Source organism: Theropithecus gelada, chromosome 10 (genome assembly GCF_003255815.1).
Source record: "Theropithecus gelada isolate Dixy chromosome 10, Tgel_1.0, whole genome shotgun sequence".
Taxonomy (NCBI): Eukaryota; Metazoa; Chordata; class Mammalia; order Primates; family Cercopithecidae; genus Theropithecus; species Theropithecus gelada.
Window position 1 is genome coordinate 24,712,288 of NC_037678.1, and position 12,182 is coordinate 24,724,469.

The following is a 12,182-nucleotide window of genomic DNA, read 5'->3' on the forward strand; positions in this document are numbered from 1 at the left end:
TTGCTTCTAGCTGCTCCCAGTCAAATACTCTGTGCCCAGGGGTCCATTATTAACCCAGCAGGGGGAGGTGGGGGAAGCGACCATACACTAGGGCACTAGTGACCACGGAGACTTTAACCAAACGAGGTGCCCACCTGAGACTTCTGCGTGTCCCAGTCACTCTGTCCTCTGCAGACAGCATGGCTGTGTCTGAGCCATTTCTGACTGTCAGAGAGGGGAGTCAATGTGGTGGCCTTTGGGGACTGAGAGGCGGAAAAGGATAGCAAGGACTGGGATCAAACTCAACTCCTAAGATTAGCTGATGTGGGGACATCAGGTGCACACTTGCTTACTAAACTACAGACCCAAAAATTTCAATCCCTTGATTAGAACCCCTCCATCCCCCTGCCAGCCCATCATCTCCCCAGGGGGACCTGGTGATAACCCAACACAGGCATTCACAGCCTGCACTGGTGGATGTCTCGGCCTCTTCTCCCACAACTCCTCACTCACTCTGAACCTACTTCTCTGAAAAACCTGCCCCTTTTATGCCTCCCTCCTTCATACTTTCTGATCCTTCTGCCTAATGTTTCCTCCCCTTGCCAGAGGTGAGCAGTTTCTTATGCTTCGAGGCCTGACTATGATATTACCTTGCTGTCAGGTTTCCCCAGATTCCCAGTGAGAGTACGAAGCTCCCTCCTCTAGGCCTCAGGGCCTCCTGTATCCCTGGGTGATATGAGCCCTCATCAAATCATATCATCGTCTCCTGGGATCACAGCAATCTCCCAAACCAAACTGAGCATCATGAACACCAAAATATCACTCATCACGGAAATTCCACCCTCTATTGCAAGACAATGCTCCTTAGAAATTCATGGCTAAAAGGAAGACACAGCCGTAGTCTTCTAGGAGTGTACAGGCAATTCTAGAAATAATATGGGCTTTTTCAACAGGTGCAGCTAACCACCATAGCACACGTATACCTATGTAACAAACCAGCATGTGCGGTACATGTATCCCGTCTTTTGTGTGTGTGTGTGTGTTTTTAGAAGAAATAAATAAAAAAAAAAAAAACAGTGGACTTCAGACTCAAAGAGACCTGGGTCCTGATCCAGACTCTGCCATGTCCAGGCAAGGTGACCCTGAGCAAGTACTTCCACCTCTCTGAGCATCAGTGGCCTCATCTCAGAAGACTGCTGGGAAGAGTAACCAGGATGCTGGGTGTGAAGCTCCTAGCACGTGGCAGGGGCTTCCATCCCTTGGCTGCCACTGGTGGGTGGACATGTCCCAGGAGTCAGAGACAAGGTGCTCTGTCCTGGCTGTCTCTTACCTGTCCTGTGCAGACGCAGAGCCTCCAGGATGTGGAACCCAGCAAGCTGCACCCTCAGTGCTGGGATATCCAGGGCCAGAGGTGCACCTGCCCCAGGCTTGTCTCTACCAGGCTGTGGTGGTGTAGGAGATTCCTGCTCACTCCTGCTTTCCACCACAGGGTTCAGTACCAGGCAGTGGATAAAGTGCAGCCGGGACCTTTTGATCATGCTGGTCAGTGCATCCTAGGACCAAATAGAGGGAAGTCAGGGCCAGTTGTCTCAGAGAGACACAGAAAGGGGACTGGACCCTCCCCAAATATTCATTAAGCCCAACCTGGGCATCTTTGGGGCCCCTATGCCCTACATCAAGGAGCTCCCACCTACAGCCTGATTTGGACTCATGAGAAATAATGGTCCTTGTTGAAACAGATGGAGAAACTGAGGCATGGAGAGAGCAAGTGAGTGGCCCCAGGTCACACAGACCAGTGACAGAAGAGCTAAGACTAGAACTCAGGACTCAGGCTAAGGGCTTTTCCACTATAACCCACCAGGAGGTTCATTTTTTTTTCTTTTTAAAAATTAATTCATTTATTATTATTATTTTTTGAGACACAGTCTCACTCTGTCACCAGGCTGGAGTGCAGAGGCACGATCTCAGCTCATTGCAACCTTCTCCTTCCAGGTTCAAGCGATTCTCCTGCCTCAGCCTCCCAAGTAGTGGGACTACAGGTGCTCACCACCATACCTGGCTAATTTTTTGTATTTTTAGTAGAGACGGGGTTTCACCATGTTGGTCAGGCTGGTCTTGAACTTGTGACCTTGTGATCTACCCGTCTTGGTCTCCCAAAGCGCTGGGATTACAGGTGGGAGCCACTGCGCCAGGCCACTACAAGGTTTATTTAAAGGTGTCCTTCCCTTGTCTCAGCCCATTCTCATCTGTGTTCAGCCTGGCCACTGACCAATCTCAGGCCCTCCTTTATTCACGGATTCACATTTCAGGTCTAGGTACCACGTTTACATCCAGCTGGGCCCTGCCGCCTTGCCCCAGGGGAACCTGGTGGTGAGCAAGGCAAACAGGGCTGGTCTGGCTCTCATACGTGTCACTGGAGTCAAGAGGGCATTCATAGCTTGTGGGAACTCCTCCAGGCCTCTCAACTCAACACCAAGCAGCACAGGCTGAAGGCCTCAGACTTGGATCGGTCACTTCCCGGGGGTGTGACTAGAGTCAAGTTTCATTGCTGCTGGGAGCCCCCATTTCCTCCTCTGTGGGGCGTGGGGTGACGCTCGCCCCTCTGGCCTTGCTGGGGAGGTTAGAGATGATGTAGGCACATGACTCAGCCCAGAGGAGATGAGGATGGAGGCAGTGAAGGCCAGGACACCATGAGACAGGGTGTCTACTCACCATCTGCAGCTTGATCTGGGAGCACGGGGCTTTCCTCCTCACCGCAGCTAGGCTGCTGGCAAAGGTCCTCCTCACCATGCGGTTCCTCTGCAGGGCCTGCTGGGAGGTGCCCTCCAGGCCTGCCACAGCCCGGCACACAGGAGGCAGCTTGGCTCGGGCCTGGAATAGACTCCGCAGCTCCTCTCTGGTGGGGAGGAGGAAAAAGAGAGAGGAGCTTTAGGAAGTTCTTGGGAAAGCCTTGGCCTGGGTGGTGGCAAAGGGAACAAGCCTTCTTGCTTCCTGCTCCTCTGCTTCCTAAAGCCTCCTCTACAGTCACGTGTCCCAGCTGCTCTCCTTCATTCACAGTCTCTCCTGCCAGGTGAGGCTTTGCTTCATGGCAAATGCCAGCTCCTTCCCGAACGATGCCCGTCTTCTACCTGCAAATGCTCCCTCTCTCCCTCGGCTTAAAGCATCTGTCCTATGGATATTCTTGTCACTTACATACCTATAGCAATACTACGACACCTATACTTCCTTAGAGGGCAAACTCCTCTCTGCTATTCCTCGACCAGGCCTAGCACACAGTAGGCATGCGCCATGTGTTTCATGCAAGAAGGAATGACTCAGGCTGGGCATGCAGTTTGTGGAGCTGCAAGATAATGTCAAATAAATACCCAGCCTGGGCCGGGCACGGTGGCTCACGCCTGTAATCCCAGCACTTTGGGAGCCCAAGGCGGGCGGATCACGAGGTCAGGAGATTGAGACCATCCTGGCTAACACGATGAAACCCCATCTCTACTAAAAACACAAAAAATTAGCCAGGCGTGGTGGCGGGCGCCTGTAGTCCCAACTGCTCGGGAGGCTGAGGCAGGAGAATGGCATGAACCTGGGAGGCGGAGCTTGCAGTGAGCCAAGATCGCACCACTGCACTCCAGCCTGGGCGATAGAGCAAGACTCCGTCTCAAAAATAAATAAATAAATATTTATTTTTTATATATAAATATCAGCCTGACACCTGAGCAGATAGTGCCTTCCCTCAGCATCCCTGTCATGAACAGGTTCTGAGGTTAGTGGCCAGGGTGTTAGCTTTTTGTTAGTGGTGGTGGTGGTGGTGGTTTTTTTGAGACAGAGTCTTGCCCTGTCGCCAGACTGCAGTGCAGTGATGTGATCTCGGCTCACTGCAACCTCTGCCTCCCGGGTTCAAGCGATTCTCCTGCTTCAGCCTCCCAAGTAGCTGGGACTATAGGCACCCGCCACCAGGCCCGTCTAATTTTTGTATTTTTAGTAAAGACAGGGTTCCACCATGTTGGCCAGGATGATCTCGATCTCTTGACCTCATGATCTGCCCACCTTGGCCTCCCAAAGTGCTGGGATTACAGCAGTGAGCCACTGCGCCTGGCCAAGGTGCTAGCTTTTTAAGTGTCTATTCCAATAAAGCAGAACTGGCCTGCCCTCTTCCATGAGCCAACAATGAACCAGGCTGTCTAATAGGTCATCTGCTATTTTATGTCACCAAAGCCTTCTTAGATCAGACATGGGAGTTTTGGGACCCCATTCCCATTTCTTAGATTATGAAACTGAGGTCCAGGTCACGTAGCTTAAAAGAGGGAAAAACAGAATCTGAGCATTTTCCTGACTCCAAAGCTGGGCAATAGCCGCTGAGTCTTGTAGCCTCGTCCAACTCTTATTTATGGTGCAGGAAGCAGAAACAACCAAGAGAAGGGAGAGCGACTGCCCACGGTCACTCAGGTGACAAAGGGCAGGGCTGGGACTCAACCCGGGCCACCTGGGTCATTATTCAGTCCTCTGTGTGCTCGCAGCTCCTGTTGTCCCATCCCTGGCCTGGATCTCTCTCCAGGAGCTGGATGTTCACGAGCCCCACTCCTGGATATGAGCTTCCAGTCAGCTCTGACATAATGTGCTGGGAATTCTCTAAGCATCTCTTAGACTCAAGCTGGGTCCTGGCTGTGCTCCTGTGTTGCTGTGTTGAGCAAAGGCAAGCCACTTCACCGCTCAGGGCCTCGATTTTTCTCATGTGTAAAATGGGACTAAGGATCTTGTGTTGTGATAAGGATTAAGAAGATACTAATAAAGCGTTTATGCTGATCTGAGGCATATGGGGGTAGTGAGCAAGTGGTCCTTTCTCACCCTGGTGCCCACCTGAGACACCAGCACCTCCCTGGTGGTCTCAGTTTCTCTTCTTGTCTCTAAGCTCTACCCCTGCAGAATTCCAGCATTGAACTTGGGAGCATGCGTGCACACACACACAAACACACACACGTACACACACATGCACACACACACACCACACACACACAGCATTTTCCAATAACCCTCTGAACTAAAAGCAGAGAATGCTGCCAGCCTCATGCCAGCACTCTGGGCTGAGCAGCCAGGGAACATGGTGAGCTTTTTTTAATGCTACAAAACGTATCATTTCAGTTTTACGACTCCCTAGTTCTTGAATGTCCATAAAAGTTGTTCCAGTCACATCATCTCTCAGATACTTAATGAAAGGCAAAGTGCCAAAATAAGAAGTCACAGCTTTTTAGCTTTTGTTCCACCTCCCCAGAAGGCCAGCTTTTCTCCTCGGCTGGGTTCGCTCTGGCCCCAGGGAGACATTGCACTGCTCCAATTCAAGTTATGGTTCTTTGTTCCATTATGGAGGGATGGGATTCCTGGGCTGGCCCTCCCACACTGTGTTGTTGTAGCTGCATGGTTTAGGTGGGAAGGAAAACACAGCGCCTCCAATGCCCCATCCCCGTCCCCAGCCCTGGCCCAACTCACCTTTTTGACTGTTGCAGGACCTGGGGTGCATCCAGGGCTGAGAGGTTGGGCTTGGCTCTGTGGAGCCAGCCCGTGAGGTCGTACCGCACAGGGTCCCATCCCAGCTGGTGGAAAATCTCACACTGGAGGGGCTGCTCACAGGTCCGCAGGGCAGAGGACCCTGGAAAGAGACATGGTGGCATGAGTGGTAGGGCCTGGTGGGGACACATTGCAATCAGCTGGCATCCCCTAAACATACAGTATCTATCTTAATGTGTTCCCAGATAGCTAAAGCTCATGGCTGAAGGCACCCACGTTTCTCCTGCTGTGGTGAATTTGTGTACATTATTTCCAAAGTGCATTTTATTCTTTCTTGCTTTCTTAAATCTAGGATACCTGTTTTTCCCAACATCATCTGCATACTCAATCTCCTCGAGTTTTTCTATATATATAACCACCTATCACCTGGGCTGTGATTTACTTAATGTTTTCTTTAAATCAACTTACATTTTCACAAGTACAGTACATTCATTTTAAAAGAAGAATCATATTGCAGATTTGATGTGCAAGACATGTTCGTTTTCTGATATGCATGGCAATTAGGATGAAATATTTTTAAAATATTTAGTTGTATGCCACGTAAAATCATTTTTAATACCATCAACCAAATAAATACAGGGAATACTTTTGGGAGATACGGGCACATTGGTTTCAAGAGACAGGGTGGGAGAAACAAATGGGCCTGATCTTGGGGGCTAGAGAAATCCTAGGTTCTTTACCATTTATTACTGTGTGAAGGGTGCCAAGCCCTGTAAGTCTGTGAGCATCAGTTTCCTCCTCTGTAAAATGTGGAATAAATAATGCATACCTCCCAGAGTGGCTTATGGCTTAAAGGAGATAATGTACGTAAAATATTTTAGTACAGTGTCCAGCACATAATGGTCACTCAGTCAGCTGTAATGGTTATCACTGCCCTTGACTGCACTTAAACCTTTGCTGGAGGCCGGGCGCGGTGGCTCAAGCCTGTAATCCCAGCACTTTGGGAGGCCGAGACGGGCGGATCACGAGGTCAGGAGATCGAGACCATCCTGGCTAACACGGTGAAACCCCGTCTCTACTAAAAAAATACAAAAAACTAGCCGGGCGCGGTGGCGGGCGCCTGTAGTCCCAACTACTCGGGAGGCTGAGGCAGGAGAATGGTGTGAACCCGGGAGGCGGAGCTTGCAGTGAGCTGAGATCCGGCCACTGCACTCCAGCCTGGGCGGCAGAGCGAGACTCCGTCTCAAAAAAAAAAAAAAAAAACCTTTGCTGGTGTTCCCAAATCACAAAGTGTTGTTTATGTTCACATCCCCAGTGCCCAGCGTCATGCTTGGCACAGGGAGAGTCCAGAAGTGCTTGCAGAATGAATGCATGGATTAATTAATTAAGGGATTGCTGTTCATTTATTATATCACTCTAACTATTGTGATGCTCACAGGTTGCAATCACAGGTTTGGGATAGCTGTCCCCACACTGAATGACTGCAGATGGATTTTGGGTTTTTGTTTTTTTTTTTTTGAGACACAGTTTCGCTCTTGTTGCCCAGGCTGGAGTGCAATGGAGTGATCTCGGCTCACTGTAACCTCCACCTCCCAGGTTCAAGCAATTCTTCTGCCACAGCCTCCTGAGCAGCTGGGATTACAGGTGTGAACCAACATGCCCAGCTAATTTTGTATTTTGAGTAGAGACGGGGTTTCACCATGTTGGCCAGGCTGGTCTCGAACTCCTGACCTCAAGTGATCTGCTGGCCTCGGCCTCCCACAATGCTGGGATTACAAGCATAAGCTACTGCACCCGGTCCCCAGATGGATTCCTATTAAGAGTGGTCAGATTATCATGACTCTTGGATGTATCCGGAACGATCTTACTTTGCTTTCCCATCCTGCTATTGCCAACGTACTCGCATGCACTAGGGTCCTAAGTCTTCCCCTCAAATCCTAATTTGCTGCCTCTAAACTCCAGTAAGCTAGGAAACAAAGGACCTGCATTTCTTGGAACTCCCTGCAAAAAAAAGCAGTGTGAGAGTCTGCAGCTTTCGTGAGCCTGTGTAGGAGTAAAGGGCGTGGCATCTGCCACCTGTGTGGTTGCTTAGAGGTACTCTGTGCTCACTTCCCAGATTGCCCCTGTCCAGGATAATGGAAGTTACCAGCACAGAACCCTTCTAATGAAGTGAAGTTTCCCTGTTTCAAGAGTGTCCTGTGAGGCTTTCAGAGCCGTGCAGTCCCTGCCCTCAAGAAAGTCCCCTTCCAATGGGAGAGTAAAGCACCCACGGGGAGCAAGGTGACAAAGCACACACCAGGCTTTGGCGCAAACGTCCACGCTGCATTTGCAATGCCACAGGTATCTGTTTACCTGGCTGCCTCCTTCCACTGTACTGGAAGCAACCTCAGAGCAGGGACTGGTCGACTCATTGTTAGGCTCAGCAGCCAGTACAGGGCTGGGCTCTGAATGAGGATCATGACCGAGTAGGGGACAGGGAAGAAAGAAGAAAGGATGTTGATGTTTGCTAAGCCCCGGCTCCTAGCACTCTCTGCTGGACATGCCAGCATGAGTGATTTCACTCTGGTTGGTGATGTGAGCATCTCTGGGCTGGTTTCTAGAAGATGACACCGAAGTTCAGAGACATGAGGCAGTTTGGCTAACGGCGCACAGCAGGATGAGGCCACAGGTCTGCTGGTCCAAAAGCCTGCCTCTGTCCAGGGTGGTGTCCAGCACATGGAGAGGCCGCATTTCCCAGGCAATGTCCTGGAAAACAGTACCCAGGTTCCAGGCCTGCTTGTTCCCCTCATTCACTCCTCTATCCTGAAGTTGACTTTTATTCCACAATTTTGTCCATGAAAGCATTTCCCATGAAGTCTTTGGCTTTCGGGAGCCCCGTGGATACTTCTGGAAGATGGAGCCTTATCCAGCATATCTTTCTCACAACTTCAGGCTTCGTCACCTCCCCCAGGAGCCTGAAGCTGAGGGGGCCCCTAGACAGGGCTCCCTCAGCCTCTGCAGGTCACACTCAGAGGTTGATGAGGGCCTGTCACCTGACTGTCCACTGTGCCTGGGCTCCATGAGGGCTGATCCCTGCTGACCTTTGTGGGAACACTCAGCAAATGTACCTGAGGTAAGGGAAAGAGGTCATAAACAGCGAGCCCTGGGTCAGCCGGAATGCCCCAACTGTTCTGGATGATCGAATGTTCTCATTAACTCAGAGCCAACCAGAAAGCAATAGGGGAAGAGAACTATTTTTTCTTTTGAAACAAAATGTCGTAATTAATGTGTCTTATCAGGGGGTTTAAGGCAAAGGATGTGGACAGAGTCTCTCCCTTGGGAACTGAGGGCTTTCTAGCATCCCGCTAGGGATGTCTGCGACTGACACGACAGACCTCATGGATAAAGGGGAGGGGCCCCAAATCTAACCACATCCCCTTGTGCCCACTCCAGCCTCACTCTGCCATACGCCTTCTGCTTCCAACCCTACTTGCCATCTCTTTTGCCTACAAGGCAGGATCCAGAAAACATTCCCTTTGATAACACATTTCATTGATTCTGGATCACTGAGTTTTCACATATTCATCAGTTTTGTAAAAAGGATTCACTGTGCACTTCATCCCGCCAGCTGTGCCAGCTGTCGTCCCCGCAGAGGTGACCAGCCTCACCCCTGTCACCACGCAGCTGGCCTTCCCCAAGGGGAAATTACTGACGAGCAAGTGTGGGACATGCCCCGGTGACCAAAGCAGTGGGGAAGAGAAACACCAGGGAGGGAGCCAGGACCACAGGCAGGGAGGGGTCACTGCTTTCCACAGGGAGGTCGGGGAAAGGCCATGGGCAGCACTGGGCTGGAATGTGGCGGAAGGGCCCTCCAGGCAGAAGGTGCTGCTGACGCCAGCACCCAGAGGTGGGAATGTGCATGGTATGTTTGAAGAGCAGCAAAGGGAGCTGTGTGATGGGAACAGGAGAGGGGAGGGGAACATGCAGATACGGCCTTGTTATGATCAGGGCCCTGGGGAGACAGTGAACGGGAACAACTGCCCTCAGGGAGCGCAGGGTCATAGGGAGAATGGCAACAAGCAAGCAAGCAGAGAAACAACCACAACTTCACAGAGCCTGGCAAGGGCCCTGAAGGAGGAACCGGAATCGTGTTGGGGTCGTGAGGCTGCCAGGGGGACAGCTTCAGACAGGGCAGGGAAGGCGTCTAAAGGGGGACCTCTGAGCAGAGCTGAAGGAGCGGGAGGCGGAAATGCTCCGTGTAAGCAGCACCTTCATCCTCACCACGGCCCCCGGGTTTCACCAGGACTGCTGTCCTACGGAACCGGGAGGAGACTTTCCAGGAGTCACCAACAGTGCAGTTGAGCGGTGAGCAGGAGCCACCTCAGGGCTCTGGGGCCCAAAGCCTGGGCTTCCCCAGCTCTTTCTCCTGGCTGGGTGAGTGAGATGGATCTCACTCTGAGATGTGAGTGAGATGCCTCCCTGCCTCCCCAAAATCTCCACTCCTGAGCCCATATCATACATAGAGACTGGGGTCCCTTTGACAGCCTGGAGAGCCACAAGTCCGCCTGGCCTTTGGAGTGAGGCTGCCCAGGTTCAGTGCTAGCCCTGTGCTCGGCGCCTACAGGGCCCTGGGAAGCCACTGGACCTCAGCAAGGACTCAATCACCTCCCTGTAGCTGGGGTGCAGTGAGGCCCACAGGCCTGGCTCCAACCAAGGGCTCCACAACTAGCAGTTTCTGCCACTCATTCATTCTCCTTTCCCAGCTAGCAAAGGGGCAGACGCATCTCACACCCCAGCTTGCGTGGAGGGGAATCCATCATTGCCAGGATTAAGTAAATGCCAGGACCCCTGTAGGATGAGCACGGCCAGCGCTGCGGCATGACTTCCTAGGTCCTAGGCACTTTTGCTTTCATGGGCACCTTCCTCCATGAAAATATATATACACACACGTATATACACACATGCACAGACATGTATACAAACACACTCATACATATATACATATATATACACACATACACACACTCATACATATATACACATATATACACATATATACACATACACACATACAAACACACTCATACATATATACACACATATACACACACATATATACAAACACACTCATACATATGTACACACATATACACATGCACACACGTATACAAACACACTCACATATATATAAACATACACACATATATACACACATATACACACATACATACACACATATATACAAACACATACATATATACACACATATACACATGCACACACGTATACACACTCATACATATATACATACACACATACACACACTCAAATATATACACACATATACACACACATATATACAAACACACTCATACATATATACACATATATACACACACACACACACTCATACATATATACACATATATACAGATACACACAAACACACTCATACATATATACACACATATATACAAACACACTCATACATATGTACACACATATACACATGCACACACTTATACACACTCACATATATAAACATACACACATATATACACACATATACACACATACACACATATATACAAACACATATATACACACATACACATACACGTATACACACTCATACATATATACACACATACACACATACATATATACACACACATATACAAACACATACATATATACACACACATGCACACATATACACACTCAAACATATACACACATATACACTCATACATATATACACAGGCACACACACATACATGTATACACACACATATATACACACAGGCACATGCACTACATACATACCCTCACATATACAAACAACTAGACATACACACACATGCACATACACAGGCACACATGAATACACACATACACATATAGACACACATATACACATATACACACACATGTTCACACACATACACATATATTTACACACAGGCATACCCATATACACATACATACACACACACACACACATACGGTTGTGCAATGGGAGGTGGAGATGCCTCCCTGCCTCCCCAAAATCTCCACTCTTGAGCCCATATCATACCTAGACACAGGGGTCCCTTTGACAGCCTGGAGAGCCACGAGTCCGCCTGGCCTTTGGAGTGAGAACTCCAAGAACTGCATCATTAGGTGATTCAGCCCTTGTGGGAACACCATAGGGTATGCTTACACCTACCTAGATGGTACAGCCTACTACACACATAGGCTGTATGTACAGTCCATGGCTCCTAACTACAAGCCTGTACAGCATGTGACCACACTGAATACTGTAAGCCACCATAACACAATGGTAAGTACTTGCATATCTAAACGCATCTAAACATAAAAAAGGTGCAGTAAAAATATGGTATTATCATCTTATGGAATCACCATTTGTATACACAGTCCGTTGACTGAAACATTGCTAGGCGGTGCACGACTGTGTGTGTGTAATCCCAGCACTTTGGGAGGCCAAGGCGGGTGGATCACTTGAAGTCAGTAGTTCCAGACCAGCCTGGCCAACATGGTGACACCCCGTCTCTACTAAAAATACAAAAAATTAGCCAGGCGTGGTGGCAGGTGCCTGTAATCCCAGCTACTCGGGAAGCTGAGGCAGTAGAATTGCTTGAACCCGGGAGGCAGAGGTTGCAGTGAGCCGAGATCGCGCCACTACACTCCAGCCTGGGTGACTAGAGTGAAACTCCGTCTCTCTCTCT

General features: G+C 49.7%; 1 protein-coding gene across 1 annotated transcript in view; it reads right to left on the minus strand.

Annotated features, from left to right (window-relative positions):
- Positions 1-12,182, minus strand: part of MYO18B (myosin XVIIIB) — a 287,077-nt gene that overhangs the window by 195,537 nt on the left and 79,358 nt on the right. The window contains exons 17-19 of the mRNA XM_025399134.1: positions 5,458-5,617; positions 2,692-2,875; positions 1,310-1,532 (exon numbers count right to left, since the gene is read on the minus strand). Coding sequence (XP_025254919.1) covers positions 1,310-1,532; positions 2,692-2,875; positions 5,458-5,617 — 567 coding nt within the window. The remainder of the gene's footprint in view (positions 1-1,309; positions 1,533-2,691; positions 2,876-5,457; positions 5,618-12,182) is intronic.